Source organism: Thunnus albacares, chromosome 16, assembly GCF_914725855.1.
Source record: "Thunnus albacares chromosome 16, fThuAlb1.1, whole genome shotgun sequence".
NCBI lineage: Eukaryota > Metazoa > Chordata > Actinopteri > Scombriformes > Scombridae > Thunnus > Thunnus albacares.
Window position 1 is genome coordinate 13,617,411 of NC_058121.1, and position 25,993 is coordinate 13,643,403.

General features: G+C 39.7%; 1 protein-coding gene across 2 annotated transcripts; it reads right to left on the reverse strand.

The window, feature by feature from the left end:
- Nucleotides 1–3,760: 3,760 nt before the first annotated feature.
- Nucleotides 3,761–20,318, reverse strand: si:dkey-206f10.1 (adenylate cyclase type 8). 2 transcript variants are annotated; one of them, XM_044329998.1, is made up of 21 exons: nucleotides 19,806–20,318; nucleotides 17,659–17,870; nucleotides 16,616–17,359; nucleotides 15,937–16,086; nucleotides 15,546–15,676; nucleotides 15,226–15,337; nucleotides 14,986–15,113; nucleotides 13,875–14,033; nucleotides 13,305–13,539; nucleotides 12,975–13,145; nucleotides 12,715–12,815; nucleotides 12,126–12,327; nucleotides 11,554–11,646; nucleotides 11,046–11,206; nucleotides 10,802–10,883; nucleotides 10,477–10,635; nucleotides 8,333–8,479; nucleotides 7,818–7,910; nucleotides 7,561–7,675; nucleotides 7,209–7,411; nucleotides 3,761–5,528 (listed from the first exon to the last, which is right to left on the reverse strand). In XM_044329998.1, exons 2-21 carry the CDS (start codon nucleotides 17,812–17,814, stop codon nucleotides 5,313–5,315), a joined length of 3,558 nt encoding a protein of 1,185 aa, XP_044185933.1. In that variant the 5' UTR covers nucleotides 17,815–17,870; nucleotides 19,806–20,318; the 3' UTR covers nucleotides 3,761–5,312. The 2 variants fall into 2 exon arrangements, with proteins under 2 accessions (XP_044185933.1, XP_044185932.1); XM_044329997.1 differs by having other exon boundaries at nucleotides 12,126–12,330.
- Between the last annotated feature and the right edge of the window lie 5,675 nt (nucleotides 20,319–25,993).

Genomic DNA, 25,993 nt, shown 5'->3' on the forward strand with positions numbered 1-25,993 from the left:
GAAAGAGGAGACGTCAGTGAAGAGCACTCACTCTGTCGCTGTTTCCACACATCAAAACGAAAAAAGTAGCAGCAATTACAAATCTTCACTGTACATTTCACTGTGTAACAAATTTTTACTTGTTTTTTGTTCCTTGCCCGGTTAATAAGTGTTATATCCTAATTGCTTGTGCCTAGAAAGTATAGAAAATAGCTATTAGACCCTTCAAACTTTGCTTTTGTGTCCTGGACAACGATATTAATGGGATAACAGGCACATTTGCACATTTTCATTCACATAAAGTCATTAAAAAACAACATATGAATCACTAGATGCGATGATGGGAGACTATGTTTGGGGGCTGATTCATGAAAGTGATTTACAGTATAATTGTAAATCTCGAAAACTCACTCACTTCTAAATCTGTTGTAGTCACTTTTGTATAACTTTAGTATAAATACATGTTAATTTTGATTCATATGTTGTTTTTTCTGATGAAAATTAAAACGTGCAAATTCACCCATTTATCCATTGGAAATCGGTACATTTCAAAATATCACTGTCCAGGTCACAAAAGCAAAGTTTGAAGGGAATAATAGCCATTTTTTATGCTTTTTAGGCACAAACAATTAGGAAATAACACTTACTACCCAGGAACAAAAACTGTGTTACATAGTGAATTAATCATAGCTTCAATTAGTTCTCTGAAATGAGTCACCAGCTTATCTAATGTCCATCTCTGTTGTAAATTATTCCAGAGAGATGGAATTATTCTTATATTTAATTCTTATCTCTCTTGGCATCATATGACTGACGGTCTAAAAATGTAAATTGGTACTCTGCACACTCTTCTCCTTCATCTATTAGCTACGGAGGCTGTAGACTTTAAGGATAAGTTCACAAATTTTGGAAGTCTGTCTTAAAATAATAGTCAGGTCCCACTATGAACATTGTAAGAAGTTTTTCTTGTTGTAATGATTCCCTTTGTTCATACATCCCAATAAAAGACCCACTCTCAATGTGCTTACAAGTGATGGGGGACAAAATCCACAGTCATCGTTGTGTAAAAATGTATTTAAAAGTTCATCTGAAGCTAATATGAGGCCTTGGCAGACTGAGTTAGTCAAATCAAGTGGATGTCTTCCACAGTTACTGCATCTTTAGTACAAATTTCACTCTTCATTTAAACTTTTAAATACATTCTTGGACAGGACAGTGGATATTATCCCTAATAACTTCTTGACTTGAAGGGGATCTTCTAAAGGTCGGTATGAACAGCAGGAATGATTACAGCGAGCAAAACATGTTTCAATGTTTATTTGGGCATCTGACTGTTGTTTTAAACAGACTTGAAAAATTGTGAACCTGTCCTTTAAGACTTGGTCAGAAATAAGAGGACTTGAGATTTGACTCTTCTGACACCTGATATACATGAGTTGAACAAAAATGACCAGGCAAAATCCCAGAACAACAATGAATAAATAAAACAGCAACCGCCAATCCTTGGATAGACACACACCCTGAATATTTAACCTTTTTTTTTTTTTTTTTTTTTTTATCAGAAGCATTAAAATGATCAGTCTCCATTATGTAAAAAACAAACAAACAAAAAACCCTCAGTAAAACCATTTTAATGATCTGCATTCAGAGACCTGAAAGACTTGTGACTCAGCTTGGATTTGATCTCAGGGACTGAGACTTAACTTGATATTTGACTTGACAGGACACAAGGCTTGACTTGCTCTTAAAAACTTGAAAACAGCAACATCACATAATCAGGTCATAAACAAAATGCTGCTGTTGAGCCACTGTAGTGGTTTTCAGGTTAATTCTGGGGGTTTTTTTTACACTGTAAATCTTTTTTTTGTTTTTATTTTAGATTTTTAGCCAACCGATATCAACTTCATTTCAAAATAAGATTTAGTATTTCTATCAAAGAGAAATATATGCTGACTATATGGATAAGGCCATGAATAAGCATTTAGGGAGACAACATTTATTGTAAATATAATTAAATGAATGGATAAAGACAACAATCCATTTTTTGGGCGTTGAGTCATTTTTTTCATGGAGAATGTAGTGCTAGGAGGGATTTAAATTTATGATCTCAGTATTTCTAAAATCTTGGCCCTGGTGGCAGATAAAACTTTGATTTAAGTCTATATTTACATAGTCTACTGTTTATTGAAGTTGGCTTGCAGTGTCAGGACCTTTAGCAGCCACACCGGTTGATTTGAGTAGTGGTAATGTTAATTCTTCTGTCTTTCCATCAGGAAAAAATCAAAGTAAGAGTATGGAGGTTAACCCTCAAGACAGTCCCATTTTCCCACCACCGAGTGATTCATCTTTGTTATGTTGACGATCTGAAGAAGACCCGCGCTACCCGCAGCCAGGACTAATCGAGTCCAGAGAAGTCGTTCAGACTCTAAGAGGAAGCAAAATCAGAAGCAGAGAACATGCTGGACTACTGTTCAGATGATATTTGTTTTTAAAGAACTGTATGCTTTGTCATCCCAGATGACTGAGACAGATAAGTTAAAAAGAAACAAAAAACACAAGCTGATCCCAAATAGTTCAGTCTGCTTTAGGCTATTTCATCTTCATCATAACTGTCACATTTTTCCCATATTGCCTTTTACTATGTAGCCCTTTCCATATGTAGTCTGCACTGTGGTGGTGCAATAGTTATTAGATTTTCATTCAAGCAAACAAACACTTGCATTCATGCTTGGTTGGTGCGTGGGTTGCTTCAGAGTCATGAGGTCATGCTGGCTGTGGCTGATAGCTGATCTGCTTGGGTGGAACGGAAAGGCTGTTCCTGGTTCATGGAAAACTTATTGGTGGTGTTGTCAAAATTATACTCGTGATTTGTTGGCACAGGTGGCAGCGACATTTAAATAGGTTCTGCTCACTGTAATCATTCCTCCTGTTTATACTGACCATTAGAAGATCCCTTCATAATGCACTTACAATGTAAGAGATGGGGAGCAGTCCCTGTTTTGAGCAAAAATGTAATTAAAAGTCTACTTGCAGATAATATGAGGCTTCAGCTGTCTGAGTTAGTCAAATAAAGTGGATCTTCCACGGTTACAGTATTTTCAGTAAAAAAAAATCCCTCTCTGTGTCTTGATGGACAGTGTTTTCCTGTTCAGCTGCAGTGGAAGGATCATAACAAAAAGAGGAAATTTGGCACTGAAAAAACTGTAACTTTGATTGAATTGACTCACTCGGACGGATGAAGCTTCATATTAGCTTCAAATAAACTTAACTTTTTTGTACAGAATGAGGGCTGCTGATTTTGGCCCCCCTCACTTATATTGAAACTGCATTAAGAAGGGATCTCTTAATGGTCAGTATGAAGAGGAGTCTGATTATAGCAAGAAAAACATGTGTCATTGGTCATTTGGGAACCTGATTATTGTTTAAAGACAGGCTTGAAAAATTGTAAACCTATCCTTAAAGGCCTTACTTTACAGAACATGTTCTTTAGGAAACCCAGTGACTTGCAGTTTGGTAACATTTTGGCCCAACAAGTTACCGGTATCATCGTTATTCATGATGCAAGGTCTCTATTCTTTCCACATAACACAGGGTAAAGGGAGGCTGAGCTTAATAAATAGTCTCACATCACGTCAGAGTGAATCATATGGACAATTAGATGAAAATTAACCTTGTGTCTGACACATTGACATCACCCTGATATGATGTTATATGTTAATTATAGTGTCTTGTCTCTAATAAATAAACAAAGTAAAGTAAAATGAAATACCACCACTCACAGTTTCATTGCCATTACTGATTTTATTAGCAGAAAATGTAGACTATTTTTAGTAAAAATTATGAAAAAATAAGCGCAATATTCCTGTGGAAAATGAATGAAACACATTATTAGCAGTTTGTTGTTACACATTACATTTCCAGAAAGCCAACTGTTTACAAAACACAGCCTTTATTGAAGGCCCAGCCCATTAAATCTGTTGATCATATAAATCTGAAGCATTTTACATACTTGGATGAAGATAGAGATTAACATAATCATAATCATAATCATAGATTAACAATTTCTTTTTACATTTTTGAGTTGAACAAAAAAAAAAAACAATTTGAATTCACAAGGTTTTCATATGATACTGTCAATATGCATCAGACCTAAAATGTAAAGTGTCATTACATAATGGAAAAAAACAATTCTGTGTCCTTTGGTTTTAAATTGGTATATCATAAGAGGAATCATATGTAAGGTGAGAACAGAGCCACAGAATATAACTGTGCTTTTGGCAAAGTGGGTTCAACAGTTAACTTCCTTAAAAGAAGACTGCTGAGAGTTGGAAAAATAACTGTAATGAGTAATGAAAGAGATGGTAAACTGAAAGGACTGCTGTGTGATTCGTCACATGCAGACGTTTGACAAAAATCCAGAGAAAAACTGTAACACTGTAAAACTGTAACGTGACATGAAATACAACTTTATTTTGAGCTCTACTCTGGTGAAAAGCATTTACAGAAAAATGTGAGCACGCTTTAAAATCCGTCATCCAATCCATGAATAATGTGACTTTTGTTTTCTGAATTATGTTGATAGAGTGAAATATGGTGACCAAAGTCCCTTTATGGAATATCTTTTTTTTTTTTTTTAGAAATTATATATCAATCTCATAAAAGGCCTACAAATGTACTGAAAAATGATAAGAATGATAAAGACAGATAACACAGTAAAAAAATAACTAGTCAGTAATGTATAGGCCATTGGAAATCTATGAGAGGTTGAGCTGGTTTTGAGGTATTCTGTGTTTTGGCTTAGAGGTCCAAGGACTTGCTGGAGCACAAAAAGAAACATGTTGGCCTTTGTTAGTTTTGTACAAAATGAACTTAAAAACCGAAGACAATGTTTATAATGCGGATGTATGGCAATAAAAACAGAAAGTGGTGCTCTCAAGATGCTTATTCAAACTTAAAAAGAGGCCAGTGGGATAGTTCAGTCATTTCTAAGCAAAGTTCAGGACGCACCACTCTATTGTGCATTCAAAGATTTTAGCTCAGCTTCAGAACTCAAGAAATATCTCCATGGATGAGTTCCCCCTATGTTAAAGCACAACACAGTCCAAAAACCTTAGTATTTCTTTTTCTTTTTAGATGACAGGAAAGCCGAGGAGGACACAGTCATGGAGGAAAACATGAATAAAGGCTCTATTAGGACTGGATCCTATGACCAGCAGCAACACCTTCTTTTTGTGTGGCTAATTTTGTTATGGCAAAATGGTAAACCAGTAAAAGCAATATGGCTGGACTGTGTCCTCCTCTACCTGCAGTTTTTTTAATCCTAAAAGTCCCCGTCAGCACTCAAGGTTGCAGGGCTTCAAACTGAACCCCCCGTTGGTTTCTCTCAGCTTCTCCTTGTGTCTGGCTTGGACAAGACCAAACACAACTCCTGCCAGCGTCATGCGTCCTCCTGTCCGTCCCCCCGGGCGGCCATCTGTTGCAGCGTTGGCCCTCTTACTGCGCATGGTGCTGATGAAATAGGTGCGGACTTTTCCCTGGCGCTCGCTCACCTACAATGACAGCAGCGGTCAGACTTCCAGATGGCCTTTAAGCATCTATAGATATACGGTTACAATATTGTAGTATGTACACTAATGTTTCATGCAGTAACGTCCCTGCACTCCTTCCTCTTGAAGAAGACTCTCAATGCAACCTGAGGAACCAGTGACTACACCTGTCCCTGTATGATTTAACTGTTTTTTTTTTCCACCAGTAGATGTCCCCCTTGGTTTTCCTTTCCTCAGTTTGTTACTACACTTGCGGTTTAGCAACTGCTTTCACTGCTTTGCGTCTAAGCCCATGTAAACCTGTCAAATCTCTTGGACCCTGACACAGGTGTCTCCATAGTTACTTTGACTGATTAGAGCTCTTCTCTAAAGGTGGATATACTGTAAGTTTGTTCAGGTCCCAAACCTTTCTCATGGTAGAAAATCTGACATGTCATGAAAGAAAAAGCACACATATAATTACTAACATCAATAACAACCAATTTTGATTCTGTCATGGGCCCTTTGATGGCTTACTGGGAGACTTTAAATTGAACAGAGCCATCATTAATGTTATAAGCTACACCTGTGTTTTTCCTGCTATACCAGTCAAAATGTCTGCTGTGAAAAGTGTGTATCAAACTCAACTTTGCACAGTGCTGTATATGTAGGAGCATAGGTGACAGGAAATGGTAGGCACAGATGGGGGGAGCAAACACAGTTCTCACCAGACCAGAAACAGAGAAACACACTATAACTTGCAGAGTTGGAAACAAACCGGTGTGTTCATGTCTTTGTACAACTACCTCAATAAACAACAAACTAAACTGCAACCGCCAACTGGAGAATCTGTTGTATTGGGTCTGCATTAGATCACTCCTAGCCTACCTGTGTATTATTGGCAAAAACTGGGAAAAAAAGACATTGGAAAACTGAAAAATTGCCAGTATTCTCTCTCTCTTCTCCTCTCTCCCTATTTTCTCCTCCTTGTCTGTGCATGCCCAAGCACTTTTGAGAAGAGGTCTAATTAGCCAGAATAACAGGAGACACGTGTGGTTGCACAAGGCCTATTCAACATTGCCTTTAAACAGAACATGTAAGCAAGTGTAAGGTCATACAAGTAGATAATGAACACTGTTATAGCCAACTGACAACAAAAAAGCTTTTGCAGTAAGACTCTTCTTTGTTCTGTTTTCAAAAATGATGAATGACTATGTAAATAAAAAATATTATATTTGCTCCAACCTTTTAAAATATCATAAAATGTGAATGCTAAGATACCAGAAAATGTCCAGTTACAAAGTTGTGAATAACACATCACAGGGCCATTCATTAGTGCTCTTCTCTTAAACGTGACACCATGAGTTCCTTTATTTGGCCAGTTTCTTGCTTAGTATTTGTCTCTCAGCCAGTCCTCTCTAAGGGCCTCTTTCGTGCATTGTCAAATTGATTGTTTGTGTTCTTTCAACTGTGTTCCTGAGAGTCTGACAATTAGCTGTATTTTCTCTGACTGCAGTTAAACGTATTCCTCATGACATCTCTGTACTTGGGTCTATATGCCCTGCCTTCGAACCTGACTGAACATTGAACCTTTCCAGAATGGTTCTATAACCATCACGGTTTTAAAAAAGTACTCACAAACACACAGTGCTGGTAAGTAGCAACAGAATGAACAGAATCAGCCTCTATTTGTCAGCTACTCACCCCCTTGACAAAGATTTCTCCACGTAGCTCCAAGATAAAGCCCCACTCTGCCAGGATCTTCCGTGTAGCCTCAGGTACCTGGATGCGTCCACTCACCCCTGTGCTGTCCATACGGCTGGCCAAGTTCACCGTTGACCCCCAGATGTCATACTGTGGCTTGGTGGCACCAATAACGCCTGCAACCACTGGCCCATGGGCAATGCCTGTTTGAGTCCAACACAGACAACTATTTATTTTAGAGTAGGTCTATGACACAAGAAATCCTTGGAGAAAGTAGTTTATGTTCACTATCCATTGTTTAAATGAGTATGTTTGTGTGTGTGTGTGTGTGTGTAGGAGGTCAGCCACTTGCCCACACGCAGTTGGAAGTTTTTGGCTGAGTGCCTGTTCATCTCTTTCAAGGTCTCTTGCATTGCCAGTGCAAACAAAACCAGCTCACTCAGGTGATTCCATTCATCCATAGAATCCTGAGAGAGAGACAGAGATAGATGGATAGTTCAATACAGAGAGAGAGGATGATAAAGATATTAAAGCAGCAACCAAACATGGGAGTGAAAATGCAGTCACATGTCAACGGAAACAAATAATGTGAACAAGAAGATCTCCCACCTGTCTGTCTGGAGCTAAACCAGAGGCTGCCATATAGCAGCTCCCAATAGTCTTGATCTTCTCCACGTAGTGAAAGTATGACTCCTCCAGCAACTTTTTAGCAGATAACATTTAGAGATAAAGAGATAAAATTATACATTAATCTCATGTATAGCAGCCATGTTGCAATCCCATTTGTTGATAAGTCCTGTGTTGAACTTACACTGAATTAAACACAGCCTAATTTATTTTTACCAGCTCAGTGAAAACAGAATTCTCCTAATAGAGAGAATACCACATAAACCCCATATATATATACAATCCACACATACCATACCTTTTAAATATGAATGAAAATGTTTTCATTGCTCTTATTTACAGTACTGATAAATATACTGCATATCTCTACCATAGTATTCTGCACAAATTACCCATTATCCTTCAAAAGCAATACCTGATATATGTATATGCTGATATAATGCATATGGTCAAAAAGTAGCCTAATCTGAATCTACTGTACAGATTCGCATACTCACCTCATCAAAGCCGGCAATGATCTCATTCAGGAGTCGGAGGCAGTCCACTCCTTCATGCTTGATCTCTTTCTGCTCAAAGTACTCATTGAACCCCGCGATGGAGGCAAACATAACACCCACTTCATCATAGGACTGGGAGTAAAGCTCCTAAAATGAAAATTGCGAAATAAACATTAATCTTGTATTCTTAAAAAACTATTTGTTTGACTGATTTACGGGCTGATGAATTCAGTGTGAAATTTAGTATATTTAGGTGACCCTAACCCAGAAAGTCAATTGTAGAAAACTGGTTTAACAGTGCATCTCCAAGTCTACACAGACTTTCTTCAACAATACAAAGACACTCTCAACACAGGCCAGTCCACTCACTACTCACAACACTCGCTCAGCTCCTGTCTCAGTTCTCCCCTGTGTCCCTAATAGAGCTGTCCAACTTCATGGTAAGAATGAGAAGCACCACTTGTGTTCTGGATCCCATCCCATCCAATCTTGTTAAGGACTGTCTCCCAGCTATCTCGTCACTCATTACAGAAGTCATTAACTCCTCCTTCAGCTCTGGTTCAGTCCCCCAAACATTCAAATTAGCTGTTGTCATCCCCATCCTCAAAAAACCTGGACTCAACCCTGATGAGCAATTTCCAGCCCATCTCCAATCTCCCTTTTCTGTCAAAAAAACTGGAACATGTTGTCGCCTCCCAACTCATAGCCTACCTCATCTCCAACGACCTGTTTGAACCATTTCAATCCGGTTTCCACTCAGATCACGGCACTGAAACAGCCCTCCTCAAAGCCACCAATGATTTCCTAACCCCTTCATGGACTCTGGTCACCTCAGCATTCTCATACTCCTTGACCTCACTGCAGCTTTCGACGCCATCAAACACACCATTCTTCTCTACCGTCTTGAATACTCCCTCAACATCACTGGTACTACCCTCTCCTGGCGAAAGTCATATCTCATAAAGAGACAACAGTTCATCAGTATCAACAACTGCACCTCCTTCACCGCTCCTCTGTCCCAAGGCGTCCCCCAGGGTTCGGTACTTGGTCCTCACCTGTTCATCCTCTGCACGCTCCCCCTTGGTCCCGTCCATTGACATAGTCTCCAATTCCACTACTATGCCGATGACATCCAGCTCTACATCTCCACTAAATCCATCACCATTTCAACTCACTCCACTCTGACCAACTGCCTCACTGCAATTAAATCACGGATGCAAGCCAACTTCGTCAAACTAAACTGTGATAAATGAGACATTATAATCAATGGCCCCAAATCCCTCACAAAAACCATTCACAACTTCTGCCTCACCGTTGATAACTCCACTGTCTCCCTCCCCATAAATCTGCAACCTCTGAGACATTTTCAACAGCAACCTCGAACACCTTCGAACAGATCAAACAAATCACCAGAACTGCATTTTTCAACCTAAAAAACATAGCTTGTCTCCGCCCATCACTTGCCCTCTCTGCTGCCGAAACTTTGAGCCATGCTTTCATCACATCCAGAATTGACTAGTGCAACGGCATTCTTCAGCACATCATCCAAAGTCCTTAGTAAACTCCAGTACATCCAGAACTCTGCTGCTCACCTGCTCACCCACTCCCACTCTGGTGACCAGATCACACCTGTTCTCCAGAACCTCCACTGGCCCCCCTGTTCTACAGTGGATCCTCATAAAGCCATCCATAACCAGGCCCCCTTCTACCTCATAGACCTGCTCCACCACCACACAACCTGCGTTCCTCTGATGCTAAACTCCTGTCTCCACCACTCAGAACCAAGCACCAGACCTGGGGCAACAGAGACTTTTCCATAGCTGCCCCTCCCTCTGGAACTCTCTCCCCAAACACATCTGAGGCTGCACTGATCTGTCCATGTTCAAATCACCAATCAAACTCACCTTTTCAGAACTGCTTTTAATGTGTGATTAATGTTGTGTGTCATATGTTTCTAGTGTGTTGTTTTCTATGATCATTTTAACTTATGTAATGTGTCTTTGAGTACCCTGAAAAGTGCTCTATATATAATAAATAGCAATGTATTATTATTACTACTATGAGAAATAAATAAACATAAGGGGAGTTGTGCAACCTCACTGACACCGTTAGTGGTGAGGTCAAACATGTCAGGGTGTCTGTACCTCATCATTCATGCTCCGGTCCAAGAAGTGTCGTGCCACGTGCACAGGCAGGATGTTGTGCAACAGACACTCATTGTGTTCTCGCAATTCCCTCATGTCCTCCACTTCCTGCTGGGCCTGCAGACGCCACAGGAAGTCCAGTCTGGCAGTGGCCTCCCACTGAAGAGCAAAGAGCAAATACAACACCATCTTAAGCCTGTGTAATTCACTTTCCTCTACCCATACTGTATGGCACAACTAACATCACAATTACATTAAATTCTTATACAAATACAAACCTAATTTCAGCTTAAAAAAGCAAAAACTGCACTGTGGCTAACAGTACCTGTCGTCCATTGTAGAAGACAGCAACAATAAACATGGCCATTAGAAGGATGGAGATTCCTTTTCTCCTGACATAGTGAGACCTGTGCAGAAGTAAATGAAGAGATGTGGAATATAGAGATTTTACAGAATTATGTATCTAAAGTGGAGGTGTTGAAAATACTCTTAAACTGAGTAGAGAAAGTCATTAAGAAACTTTAAGCTATAGTGACCCACAGTTTGTATTGTGCATACTGTGCACTGACCTGTGCAGCATATCGTGGCGTGTGAGAGCAAGGAAGGCCAGGTGGATGAGGTAGGAGTAGACAGCCACCGCCAGCAGCAACACTGCCAGCTTCAGCAGAGAGTTTAGACGCAGGAACACGGCACAAGTCACCATAGCGATCACGCCACTCAACACAAAGATCTGGAGGGTTAAAAAAGTGAAGGAGGGAGAATGAGGATGAATGTGTCTTGACGACATGTAAGAAATGCAAATATGGTGAGAAAAGAAAACTCCATGTAATAGCACAAGATATTGTCACTTATCAGAAGAGAGACACGTGAACAAGCCTTATAGAAATAAATGTAATTATTTTTAAATTATTTTTTTGTTGGTAAGATGTTTTTTCATTTGTTTGAAGAAAAAAAGTAATAAAAAAAACAAATAAATGTTTGTGGTCACATTTTGTTTGAATGCATGGTTGTGAGATTAATGGTGGACCCATAAGATACCATATAAAATGTACAAATTCAAACTACTCATGTCTTTACCTCAGGGTAAGTACAGACGGTGAGTGGACGTGAGGCTGTGGTGGTCCTGTCTATTATGTCAGCCTCCTCTGTGTCCGTGAGAATGCACCATACCTGCACCCAGACACACAGCACAAAACACACAAATCACATAAAAAGTATGTAAAACCAGAGCGAGGGATGACAGAACAGATTTATATTTAAATAACCTATCCAAGATGTTTTGTATATTTAGGTTATATTTGGATTTTGTGACCAGGGTTTCATCCTGCTTAGGTTGCTCTATTCTGTCAGTTTACATTTTTAAAGCATTATTAGAAAGTAAGGATATTCCAGACAAAAAATAATACTCATCAGTGGTGAGGTGCACCCTCTCCTTTATGCATATGCATTAAAGAAAGGATCATGCAAATAACTGGAGGATATGTAATAACTGTAACTGTGCCTTCCAATGGATTTATTAATTTGCAAGGCCCAGTTTTATGTGCAAAAAAGCACAGCAGGACAAAAAGGAAATCTGTGGCAGGGAAAAAGAAATTTGAATGAGCATTTTCATGTATGTAGATCTGGCCCAGTTTTGTTTAGGCTCTCACCATGTCAGTAGAGACTAGGCCAAAGTTGATGATGATGGCGGTGATTGTGAGGAGGTTGCGGGCACTGTTGTTTTCATGGATCCAGCAGCAGATGTGCTGCAGTGCTGGAGGAGTCCACTTGAACTCTTCTGCTAGGGCCAACAGCAGCAGCAACATGTAGGCCAGCAGAAAGACTGAAAACTGTAGGACGATGGGGAACAGCCTGCTTACAAAGAACAAGGAGGTAATGACATGAAGATGTTAATCAATGGTAGAATTAAGAAACAAGCGTAAGATTTTGTGAGAATATTACTCGGAAAAAGTGTTGATTTAAGGGGGTGTAGCATGGATAAATCAAACTTTAAATGATCACAAGTTACAATGATGCAAAATCTTAGTTAGGTTAGACCAGTTTAAACTTGAAATTGTGACAATATTTTGAGCCAGAAATTGGAGATATTCGATATTATAAGAATTTATCATAAAGTATGTTAAAGCTGCAATCCATAACCTTCACCTTCCATAACCTTGTTATTCTGATAAACGTATAAAAACTGTAGGAAGTGCAAAGGGAGTGAGCTCTGATTCGATAGTGTTGGTTGCTTCCTACCTGGGGGCAGGAATGAGGGCCTGGGCAGCCATGAGAAAGAGGAGCATGATGAAGGAGCAGACCAGGTTGGAGTTGAACATTTCATCTCTCATCTGGGAAAACTGGGACATTCAGAAGAAATCACACAAGAGATCACATAAAGTCTCTGGCTCTGTGGCATTTCAGGTTCTTTCAGGTATATAAACATCTATCGTTGCTCTATCTTTAACTTATTATCCTTTTACCAAACACACTCTGAACCTGCCTCTATACCTCCATACCTTGTCCTCGATGTGTGTGTCCTTGAACACCAGGGTCAGTGGAGTGATGTGCTCCCTGTGCATGCACTCGCTGCTTCGAACCTCAATGGCATGTTTGATGCGTTTGTTAATCTCCTTGGAGGTTGAGTGCCATAAGTTAGGTAGTGAGCCGTTTGTAAAGGAGGCCAAGATCTATCAGGAAAGAATATGAATGCCGTGAGATCGATCAGCTCAGTGTTAAGGGACTTCTCTTTCAGTCTTTTATGGTTAAATAATAAGAGATTTATCTTGTGTCATTTTATTACTTGACACTAGATACACAAGACTATAAACACAAAGCCCTGCACCTACACTATTCATGTCAATGACGTTCCCAAAAGGTAACTCTGGGTCCCAGGTTCGGATCGTTTTCTGGACTCTGAGGGGCTCAACGTGGTCAACTTTGTTCTTTTCCTCCTCAGGGCAGATAAAGAAGGTGTCGATGTTGTGTCTCCGTAGAAACTCGCTCCTGTCACGGCCATGACCTTCCTCTGTCTTGTAGATGCCTTGTAGAGAGTCCAGAGTCGCTTTTGAGATGTGGATCCGTCTGGTTGAGGGAGAAAATTATTTATTATTAGTGATCTACAAAGAAATGCTCTCCAATCATTCAATCTTAATAAGGAGAAATCAATAATCAGGGCAGTTTTATTTAGAATGGGAGAGACAAATATATCTGATTGCAAGGCAAAAATATTGACAAAAAAAAATGTGTTAAATGAAAAGTTAAAGTATTTGTCTTATTGAAGGTCTGAAAAATTATAGATTTGGTCACAACACCACTACATTAACATTGCAAAAATATGTGATAACTCAAGTGGCGATCGATTGTGTTACATCAAAGTGCTACTCTGTTGGCGGCTGGTACCAGCAGAGACCACTCACCCTGGTATCCCCCCTGCCTCCATCATGTTGGCGATGCCCACATCCCAGGACCAGACGTCAAACTGCCATTTCTGCAGGCCCAGCACCCCACACAGGACAGAGCCCGAGTGGATCCCAATCCTCATGTCCATGTCAAAGTTGAGCTGCTTTCGTACATACCTGGTGTTGGTGACCATGTTAGAAAAATTATCTCATGTTGTAGCTTATTGTTTTGATGGTTACTGTTATGTACTGTTATATTAGAATTTAACAGAAGTCTGTTTTTGCACCAAAGTATAAATAAAAATTAAAGTTCCCCTCCATTCAAAAATGTTGTTACTATAGTTGGATGTTTGAGCTTCACTGTGCAGAATGATGTATGTGCAGAGTTTGATACTAAAAGACTGTTTCATAAAAATTAATCAGCAGAAAGTGTAAAGTTTCTCTGTGCTCAACTTAAATCTGAGTTTAAAATGTGAACCTGATTGAAGCATGATTGATGATTTGTGACACCACAACTAGTTTGGGAGCTAATCCTGGTCCAATAGGCAACTTTTCCAAGTGTGATTTGGAAATTTGAAGCATCCAGTGTACATACAGTACCACGCAAAAGTTTGGACATACTTTCTCATTCAAGGGAAAGTGTGTGCAAACTTCTGACTGGTACTGTACACTGACTTTACAATGAAGAACATATTTCATCCAGCAGTCAAACATTTGAAATGTTTTTCAATGAAGGAGAGGTAGAAAATGCCATTTTAAGGATTTTAACATGGAAGTTGTACTGTTTTTGATTTTTTTAAAAAACAAACATATCAGACACACATTATTATTACACACAGAGTATTTTTATAGGTCTTAAAACATTCAGGGAGGAGGGGATTTTTAAGTTTTTACTTTTTTCCTCAGCTAACAGAATTTTTTAAAATACAGACTTTATATACAGTATGTTCCTATTTCATAATTTGAATTTCTTAATATGATTTAGTCCAGACCCAGAATTTTTATATCATTCTCTTGCTTTTCTTTCTTTCAATGCAAAGATAGTGAAATTAAACTGATGCTTGTTTTGTAGGAGGACAGTATTATAACCCTTCATTGACTCCACACAGTTAAGCTTTGTTAGACTGACCGTATGGTGTTGATCATAGCCAGACCCATCTCAACGCAATGACGGGCATGGGCACGCTGTGGCTCAGGGACCCCTGACACACAGTAGTAACAGTCTCCTAGTATCTTTATTCGTAGGCAGTGGTGCTCCTGTGATATTGAATAGACGAGACACCAGAAAAAATAGAAAATTAATGCTTATTTGAATGGACATGTCAAAAATTTGTTATTTCCAAGAAACATAAAGCGTTCAAGTTTTCACCTCTGCAAGATGATCAAAGCGTCCAAATAGTTCGTTGAGGGTTCGAACCAGAACCTGGGCAGACAGGTTCATGGACAACAGAGTGAAGCCCTTGATGTCTGCGAAAAGGATGCTACAGAGAGAGGTGACAGAAAAGTAGTGGCACACATTTAAATTGTATTTGAGATTTCTGTTGGACCGTTTTGTTCCTGTGAACACTTGGCAAGGCTGGTTGGAAATCTATTTTGCCATTTGAAAAAGATGACATCTAGTCAACATTTTAAAAAAACATCCACAAGGGACTTGTACGTGTGTGTGTGTGTGTGTGTGTGTGTCTGTACCTGACATCTTTGTACTGGTGAATGGAGATTTTGTGAAACTCCTGAGGATTGAGTTCATTCTCCAAAGAGCTCATGTCAGCAATCATCTCCAAGGCAACAAAGCGGGGCAGGATTGACAGCACCAGACGCTCCTATTTGGTGAGATAATACTGTAAGATTTAGAGTGTGTGTGAGGAAACAGTGTGTGGTATTAACAGCATGATGCACAAATAACAGGACAATTTGAGGTGCTCTGATGAAATTTACAGTATGATTAAGTTTTCAAATTCTACCCTTAAGTGATAAAACTAGTGAGGGTTGCTTAAAAGAGCATGATCACTGATCCCCAATGTGCTCACATAATGGCAGTGCCAAGTCGAACATAATAGCACAACATCAGTTTTCACTTTACCTGTCTCTGGTTCTCTTGTTCCAGTTTGAGGCGACCTTCAATGCAGCGTCGCGTCTCCAGGAACACCTGTCTCTGTGCGTGGTCTGTCAGGTAGTGGATGAACAAGCCAGCTGTGTTCATACCCAGGTACAGCAGGCCTTTGGCAAACACCTGCATCCAAGAGACATTATGCATTTATCTGCTTTATTTAACCAGGAATACCTAATGCAAGTGGGCTGAAAAAAAGAGGATTGTACATAGGAAGTGGGGTCTTTTTTAACACAACTGGGCCTCGGCGCACCTGTGTAGACTAAGCACTGAATGTGAAAGTGAGTGTTCAAATTACACTGCAGTTACTTATTCATAATGTCTGATGTATGCAATATATGTTTGTAGAAATACACACATAGAGAAGTATGGTAGACTACAACAGTTGCACAACAGTGTTGTGCATCTGATTTATATATAAATATATATGAGAACACAGAAAAAACTCAGCTCAGAAGGTTCTTTTAATCTGTAATGAATTTGACCAAAATGTAGTATAGAATAGTTTTACAGTAAAGCAATAGCATAAATAAATGTTATCAAATAAAGGAACATTTTTATTCTGATATTGAATTAATAGAAATTTCAGAAATAACACCTGCACTAACACTGGTCAATGTTCTTCACGACTTGAGTTAGTTGATTTCCTCACCTTTTTTAAAAGCATGGTGTCATTGTAGCAGCGCACTATCTCCACCAGGAGGTGCAGTGCTGAGGTGAGTGAACCAGCGCAAATGGCCCATAGCAGAGGTAACGGCAGCAGCGTGTATGTGGCGAACAATGTGAACAAAACGTACCACGAGGGGTCTTTTTCTAGTCCATAAACCAGTCCTCCCAGCACCTGTGTGGTCTGCGACAGCCAGCTCGCTAGGCCAGCATAATGAAGCCACCTTGGGGACATAGAGTCTTTACAGGTTAGCACGAGGATGCACAGTGCTATAGCTAGCACCATGAAAATTCCCGTCAGGCAGCCACGCAAAGTGTCTGTGACGGCCTCGGGGGCCAAAGCCAAGTACAGAACCAATACGTGTAGCTTAGCCACAGCATCGATTATGTTGGTGATGGCTAACGAATTGCGTCTTTGGTGAGAAGAGTGTTGCTGGTAGAGTTTCTCCAGGTCACGGGACTTGAAGGTGTGTCTCAGGGTGGGTATGTAAACGCCACGAATAGTGCGGCCCCAGTGCACAAAGAAGTCGGCATCACTGGCGTAGTCGTTAAAAGAACTCCTGACACTGTTGTGTGTGCTGATGGAACCACGTGACTGGGCAGGCTGGACTCTGAATGTGGAGGAGCGCCGTTTCGTGACTCCGCGTGAGGCCTTGTTGCGGATCTGTCTGTTGATCTCATCCATGTAGGTGTCTGTCACAAAGATTTTGCGTGCTGGCTCCACACCCACCTGTCAAAATGATAGAAAACTGATGTTTACTGTCATATGAGGCGCTGTTCACATTCCATATAATTCTCCTAATACGTGATCAGTAGGCTGTAACATTACAGCAATGGCTTTACGACAGAAACCAAACTATTTAGGCCATCTAGAGAGTTCTAAATGTGGTCTATGTGGTATGCAGTACTTTATAATCATCACTAAACTTTGCTGTGGACACTGATCTATGAGCAGTACTTGCAAAGACCACTTTAAAGGATTGGATCGGACGTGACAAATGCACTGATGGTCATGGGATAATCAATCACCTGCGCGCTGAGCTCCTGCTGGATAATGATGTGTTTTACAGCATTTTGCCACAGCGTCTTTTTTCGCCGCAGCCCAGGGGACAGTGTCGCGGTCAGGCAGGTCGGCTCACGCAGCTCCATAGGGGAGACCTGTGTTGTCTCAGCGAAGGTCACCATGGTGATGAGTGTAGCTGACCTCAGCTGTTGGTCTCAGATCAGGAGGAGGTGGCAGCCTGGAACAGAGGAAATGATATTGCAGGAGATGAGAGAAAAAGGAGAAGAAGATAGCGTCAGTGAAAAACTGTGTGCCATAAAAGGCTTTTCCAACAATATCAACATAATACACACTCACTGGCCACTTAATTAGGTACACCTGTGCAATCTAATGCAATTCAGTACAACAGCGCTGCCATAAATTCTACATTGACAAAGCTTATACATTTTCAGTTTTTGTTGACATTGTCAGAAGGGTGATAATTCTACTTTATATTTATATTAAGGTTGTAGTAGGTGGTAGTGGTGTACTGGGGTGCATTATGTTGAAAAGACATACATGAGGGGGGCAAAATATATCTTAAAGGGGCACTCCACCAATTTTATACATGAAGGACAGTTATGGTGAGTACTACTCAGCCTGTGAAAACAGTTGTATAATGTCTTTTGTGACTTTTTGTTAAGACAATAACCCTGATGATGTCATAGTGATGTCATCAGGGTTATCTCAGGTTGGAGACTACAAATTTTAACCTGACTTTTAAACACATTTTTCACCAGCCTGCCAGCAGTCTCTCTAATCTTTAAAGTAAATCGTTAAATAAAACACTCATGCACCAATACAACACACAATAAAGAAATCACCTGGAAAGCTTGCACTGCTCGACATAATTTAAAAAGGGACCAGTAGAGGTGGAGCGTAATATCCACAGTAAGTGGCTCTGGTGGGCTGCTGGAGACAATTCTAACTGGGATGTGTCAACCGGGTCCATGAGCCACTTGTCTCACTCCTGTTTTTTTTCCCCACCCCCTATCTTTAAGCAAAGGGTCTATTTTTGCTGGACTGATTCACACATAACGGAAAAAAATAAATAGGCCTATAGGTTTCCAGCTACCTGCGCATTTTATGGAAATGTTCCTTTAAGCATGTTAGGCCAATTCTTGGTTTTTACTAATTTTGTATCAGATCTTCATTTCTATTAAAAAAAAGAGACAAGTCATATGAAAATATGACTACACACAAATACACAAATTGAGCAAAATATTTTACTTCCCTCTCACCTAAACATGGCTCATCCTCAGTATAAAATGGGCACAATTAAATTCAGTTCACTTTCATAAATTTAAGATGTATGATTTCATTGTAAAAGCTATGGAAGAATTTGGTTCATATTGCTTATTTACCACTACGTCATCTAGTGAGTGTGAATATGTTGCATGTGATTGATTTTAAGCTTGTTGTGGCTCCTGATATAATCAACAAACTGGGCCACACTGGACATGTGTCCAAATACTGCAATTGCGGCTACAGCTTATAAAAGAACTGAATCTCTTATGTTTCAACCCTTCTGAAATTCTGATTCATGTGGACAGAGCTGAGTATGCTGCAAACGTTCAGCATGTTGCAATGAGCCACCTGCTAGGCTCCACGTGTTGACACAGTGTGTGCCAGAAGAAAGGCTTTCCAGCAAATTATCTGGTGGCCAGATTTAGACCTGAGCTGGTTAATGCCCAGAGTTAAACTCCTCCAGGTCCTTTTGGCGCTAGATGCAGCTGTCCCACCCTCTCACAGTCTGATTCTCATCAAGACCATGAATCCACACTGCACAGCCTGAATATGATAAAACACTTTGTATTAGAGAAAGCATATTTTTACGCAAATCATTATGACAGCTGAAAAATAGTGTATATTAAACCTCTGAATGAATGCTATAAAATGGAAACATCTTTAGTGACTCAACTACACAGCAACCATTATAGTTTCTCTGGTGTGGAAGGATATGCTATGCCAGCCACACAGCTGATTATGACACTTATGAGTAAACAATATTAAAATAAAATACAGGCTTATTTTCTACATTTTAGTACGTGTATTTTTGAATTTAGGCTCCCTGTGCGCGATACTCTACACCTATTATGGACAAATAAGAGTTGTGTACAGTTACGAAACTGACCTGCATTGTTTTGCATATTGTGTATCCACTCATGTCCAGCTTTTGCCATATATATTCAGCCAGCATGTCATAATCCACAATTGCTGATTCCATTGCTCAGGAATCGTAGACAGATCTGAAGGTTATTGCATGATCCATAAAAGAGAAAATTAAGCTGAAGGAGTCCCCCCTCTGTTATGCTGTATCCAAAATTTATGAAAAGAGAGCCATGATGTGTAGAGTCGTTCTGGCAGCATTGTGGGTCACCACCTGGACTGTTTTGAAGTGAAGTCAGTAACTGCTATGAAGCAGAGCAGCAGCAGTGAAGAGTGTAAAGAGGATTAATTAGTCAGCAGCCACTCTTGCTGGCTTGTAGTCACTGGCACCAAGACGACGCCAAGATAAACTCAATGCTTTCACTCTTTGGCCAAGTCAACCAAGTCTTTTAAAAGCAGGGTTGCCACTTTTTAATCAAATAGCATTACGATGAGTGCTTTTTCATCAACTCTACTCCAGGCACGTACACAGATAGACCCCAGGTGGTACTCAAGGACCTACCTGTTTGGCCTCTGACTAGATAAGTGCCCTTTTTTTGCAAGGCATTTTTTTTCTATTTTCTATTTTAGTTTTTAAATTTAGCCCATGGTATAAATTATCAAAAGCGAGCTGTAATGCCCGACAACTGCATTTGAGTTCTAACTCTGTGAGATTGCACAAGCACCTGCCCCTCCCTTTTCCACTCCCTTGTCACAGCCACCAGTTAAACCTGCAGTGCAGAACTGTTACATATAAATGAACATCCAATACATTCAAGCACTTGCCAAACGAGTTCACACAATGCTGATTAAGCCTATCACCGCCAGATAAATCTCTCTGTTTCACACCGTACCAGAGTCTGGTGTTGGGTTTGATGTTCCTGCACTAGCCAGATGAATGCATGAATGCAGACTTCCGGCCGCCAAGCCGGCTAACTTCCGGTTAGCTCTCTGCTAACTTGAAGGGAGATAAAATAATTTAATCCAGCTGCTTTTCTAGACATTCCAAATGTTATTGGACCAAATGGATCAAATAATCAATCAAATTAATCAATAGTGAAACGAGTCATTTCGTAGGGGTTGTGTGACACTCATACAATTTATTCACTGTTTTACAGCCGCAACAGTAGAGATGGAGTAGGCTATGTGTCGACAAAAGGGAAGAGAAAAGTCCCACACTCCAGCTTAACTCTACCTGACCTGCCTTCATTGGTGACAGTCAGGTAATGATGGTGTTTGCCCTAAGCATTGGCATTGTTTGTCACTGTTGTGAAATTAAACCACTATTTAAACATCTCAATACAGCCGAACTTACAGTAGGATATACCCCACAACAAGCAAGCTAGTCTGGCGTAAAATACCATTGTCATTGAAAACCAGTGAACTCCGGTAGGCTAGTTAGTTTCTTTGTCAGGCAACTGAAACAAATAAATATTCTCTCCTTATTCCTTAGCTTTTGTGTCCTCCTCTCCTCTCCTCTCCTCTCCTCTCCTCTCCTCTCCTCTTTTCTCCTCTCCTCTCCTCTCCTCTCCTCTCCTCTCCTCTTTTCTCCTCTCCTCTCCTCTCCTCTCCTCTCCTCTCCTCTCCTCTCTTCTCCTCTCCTCTCCTCTCCTGTCCCCTCCTGTCCTCTCCTCCTGTGTCAGCAGCTCTTCTGTTAGCAGCAGTATTCAGGCTCCAAGGACTTTTGGGGGAGACAGGCTTTAAGATGTCACCGGAGCAATTAGCTGCAGTCTCTATTAAAGGTTCTATAACCGCGGCCTGTGTAGAAGGGACCTGCTCCGTATGTAGACATGAAGGTCTCATTCTAAGGTAACGGAAACACAGTGATTCTTATTTTCGGGTGATTATACACTAAATAAAACATACTTTAAAATGGAAAATTATATTCCATTTCTGCAAATTCTGATCTGCTAGATGCCACTAAAGTCTACATACTGCACCTTTAAATCACACTCTGCCAGCCATCTTTAAGGTGATATGACTCCCTCTTCTTCCTCTTTCCATCCCGTCTCTGTCGGTAGTTTCCTCTCTGGTTCAGCTGAAGCAGGACGAGACTGATAGTTTTAATTTTTATTCTCTGATAGTTTTCCACTCTGAGAAAGAGTCTGAATTTATTGGTGAACATGACTCAAAGGTCAACCTAATGGACTTTTACTTCCTGAATGTAAAAGTGTAGATCAAGTTCAAGGTGATTTTATTTTTATAAAACTTCAGGATTTGTTATGATGAGACATAGTTTGACAGTTTGATTCCCTATTGATTATAAAATTGATCAAAGTTGCTCTGGTTGGTTCTTCAGTTCACTGTGTGTGTGTGTGTGTGTGTGCATGTGTGTGTACATACCGCAGCAGCATTATCGCTGTGCTGCCTGCTCATCAATGAGACGACCCAACAGACATGTAATGTGAATTCATCTTTCAGTTATCAGTGCCTGTTTTTTTCCCTTGAGCACCTGCCCCCCAAAATGTCTGTGCACGGCCCTGCTCTACTCGAACATCATCATAAAAGGAAAGTAGGGGTGCTGCCTCTTCATTGCCTAAATACTCTGGGTTATATCACTTTATGTCTGTGCAATTAGAGACACACGGGTGAGTAGTTCCTTTCAGGCCGTGTACAGTTAAACACATTACCTCAAAGGCCAACGAAACCAGGCTGACTGTAAAAATAAGTAAGCTGAATCATGTCCCTCCTGGTAACAGTATCCTGAGGTGATTCAACACGGAGCAAGCTAATGGAGCAACACCAACGAAAGAGGCTGTTGCTGAGCAGTTGAAATCAGGTGTTTCTGAGTAGGCATAATAAACTATTACTCATCTATCTGACTCATGTTTTTAAGATGCAACAATTGTGATTGTTGTACAGAACGAGCTTTGGGATATGATTAAAAAAAACACACATTGAATTATGCATCTGTTAAAGACTATGTTTGTTAATTTGGACCTGAAGGAAAGGTTCACCATTTTTCAATGTGTCTCACAAATCTTCTTTCCCATCAATTATAATTGTGCATTACACAACTTCATCAATAGCTTCTCTGTGGCTGCTAAAACCTGAAAACAGAAAGATCATCAGATATGTCTCTGTGTTCCAGTGAAAAAAACAAACTATGCTTTCTGCCATGTTTTATTGATGTTATTTCTCTTAGCTCTGTCCATGCAGGAAAAACATATTAACACACTCAAATGAATAAAAATTGACTTAGAATAAACTTAGCAACTCTTCATGAACAAACTTTATCAAGGTTATGTCAAAAAATGGTGAAAAATGTCAATCACTGTTTCCCAAAGCCAAAGGTGCAACCTAGAATGTCTTTTTTGTGTCAACTAACAGTCCAAAATCCAAAGATATTAAGTTTACTGAACATTTAAAAAGCTGGAACAAGAGATTTTTGTATTTTTTCTTAAAAAAATCACTCAAAACGATTAATTGATTATCAGAATAGTTGCTTAATTATCTGTCAATTGACTAATCGTTTAATCGGCTAATGATTGCAGGTGAAATTTAGTGGCATTGTTGGATACTGTTTTAGTATTGAAATATGCATCTTAATGTTGTTATAACAAGTTATTCTTTCACAAATGAGTTTGCTTAAGTTTTTCAGATTAACCAGACAGAGTTGAGAAATGTACCTGTTGACGGTATATTTTTATCAGCTTTAAACATGACATAATCACAACATAATGATATAAAGATCATCAACATAAGTCAGCTCAGACACAGATCAAGAGAAGAAAATATCAGCAAGAACAACAGGTGTGGTGAAGCAGACCTCAGTATTGATGATGATAACTTCTTACTGGGCTGATAGCATCAGCAGGACTTTGATCCTTATGGTTGTAAGCTGGTTAAAGTTTTTGAGACTTGCTTTGCTAATTGTGTCCAGGCAACGCACAAAGCCCCTAAGACTGATCTAATGAGTTCCCATCTGCCCCAACGTGACTGTGTTGCTCAGACCTTTCCTGCTGATTACTGTACATCTAAAAATAGCCCCCAGGTCTAAGACAATTAGCTCTACAATAACTGCTACTACATCAGCATAGCTCTCTGACACTTGGCAAGCATGCACAAAAGCAATATGTTTAACTAGATGTCACTGTTACTAGAAACAATGAGGTAGAATGAGTAAATCAGCGCAGACCATTGTGGAATAACATAGCCTTAGTGTTCATTATAAGCACTTGAAGCGAATGTCTGTGAGTGTCTAAGTATTTCAATCTGTAATTTTATTTAGTGACTAATTGGAGTGCCTGTGAACTTCTGTCCACCTCAGGGAGGAGTTAGGATAAACGACAAAACCCTCAGAAGCTAATTAGTATTAAGTCTAACTGCTTTGGCTGTCCACTAATCAGTTGATTCTCATATGCACTCAAGCCAAACCAGCAACAAAATTGACCCTATGGCCTACGTGCTTGCCAAGCATTTCACTGATACTGGCCACCGAGCTCTATTTGTGCCTGTTGGTGTGTTTCAAATGCGCTGTGTAAGCGTATATGTATGTGTGTGTGGGGTGTAAGACTAGAGTTGGACGGTGCTGGCATGCTTACTTTCATTGGCAGTCATACGGAACTCTTGAAAGTGAAGACGCATATGGGTCAGTTAGAGTCAAAGTGAAACAAAGGTACATTTTCATATTGGCACTGTGCCATCTCTGACTATACAAAATCTTAAATATGTTGCATCAAAAAGACTTTCAAATGAATGGATTATGAGATGATGGGCACCTGTGTACAGATACTTAAAAGGTTCCTCCTCCTACCAAGCAGCCCTCACCTTAAAGACGGAGGTCTTACACATCACCTTTGATGATGTTCATGATTTACACAAAGTGCATTTTGACACTTGCACTACTAGCAGTTACTTAGTGTATTTTGGCATGACAGCAAGCTCCCAAACACCCTTTGTTTTGAACTTTAGCTTGTGCACCATTAGCACAAATGTAACTCTCCTAGGTGATGTTATCCCATTCAAAGTGGTCACACACCAATAGCCGTCTAATGGGGCTGAACAGCAGGAGGCATAGGGGGACAAAAATACAGCCACATGAAAGACTCAAGGATGTGATGGCTTAGTGGCCTTTAAAAGACCCTGGGAAGTAAATGCCTTGGCGTGCCAAGTGGTCTGCTGAGAGCCACCAAGGTTGGACTTAGATTTAAAGGACTTAAAGAAAGGTGATGTTGATGTTGACACATAATGGCCACCAATTTTGATGTATTGTCCTGCAAAATGCTCAGATTTGAGTTATGTTAACCTTACATTGAAACAGTTTTTAGGGAAGATAATCTCAGAAATTTGCAGATTTAAGAAAATCTCCAATCTTATCCCCTTGACTCACTGCTGTCACCAACTGGTAGAAAAGAAGACTACCAGTTGTTGCAAAAGCAGGATGTCCCATCCACATCTGTACAGTCTAGAAAATACAGATATTAAGAAAAATGTATTAAACTCTATTATAGCATTTTACTTATTATTAATTTTATTTCATTCTTTCTACTGGGCAGTGACTCACAGGTCCAGTAGGTAACTTTGCCGGTTTGTTTCTCCATATCAGCCTAATTTGCACAGTTCTGTAAATCTGCACATTCTTCTTACATCTCAGGCTGATCTTGTGTTTTTCCAATTAATTTATATAAGTATTTTGTATATGCTGTACTTATTGTAAATACTTTACATAGAAGGCACATCCAGTCATCTGGCCAGCATCAATAGTTTTGCACTAATAGCATCATCCCTTTTAGTCATTGCTGCTTGAATTTTGTTCTCTTAGATTTAGTTTTCTCTTTACACTGCTTTATTACATATTGTCTGTCTGTCTGTCTATCTATCTATCTATCTATCTATCTATCTATCTATCTATCTATGCATTAATTTGGATATAGGTGTCTGAATTATGTTAATAATTCAGACACCTATATCAATAAATAATTGCAAACTCTTAAGTTAGAATCACTATTATATAAAATAAAAAATAAAAACCCTGCACATTCAGTGATTTGCTGATTTATATAATTATAAATGTTCCTTTACCACATCAGTAATAATATTTACAGTAATTCAGCTTTAATGGGGCGTGGACCCATATGGTGTTACGCATTTTTTCCCCCCAATTCATTATTACAATACACTCATAATATATAAAACACTGTGATACTTGAAGCATTTATTTGCTTATTTGCA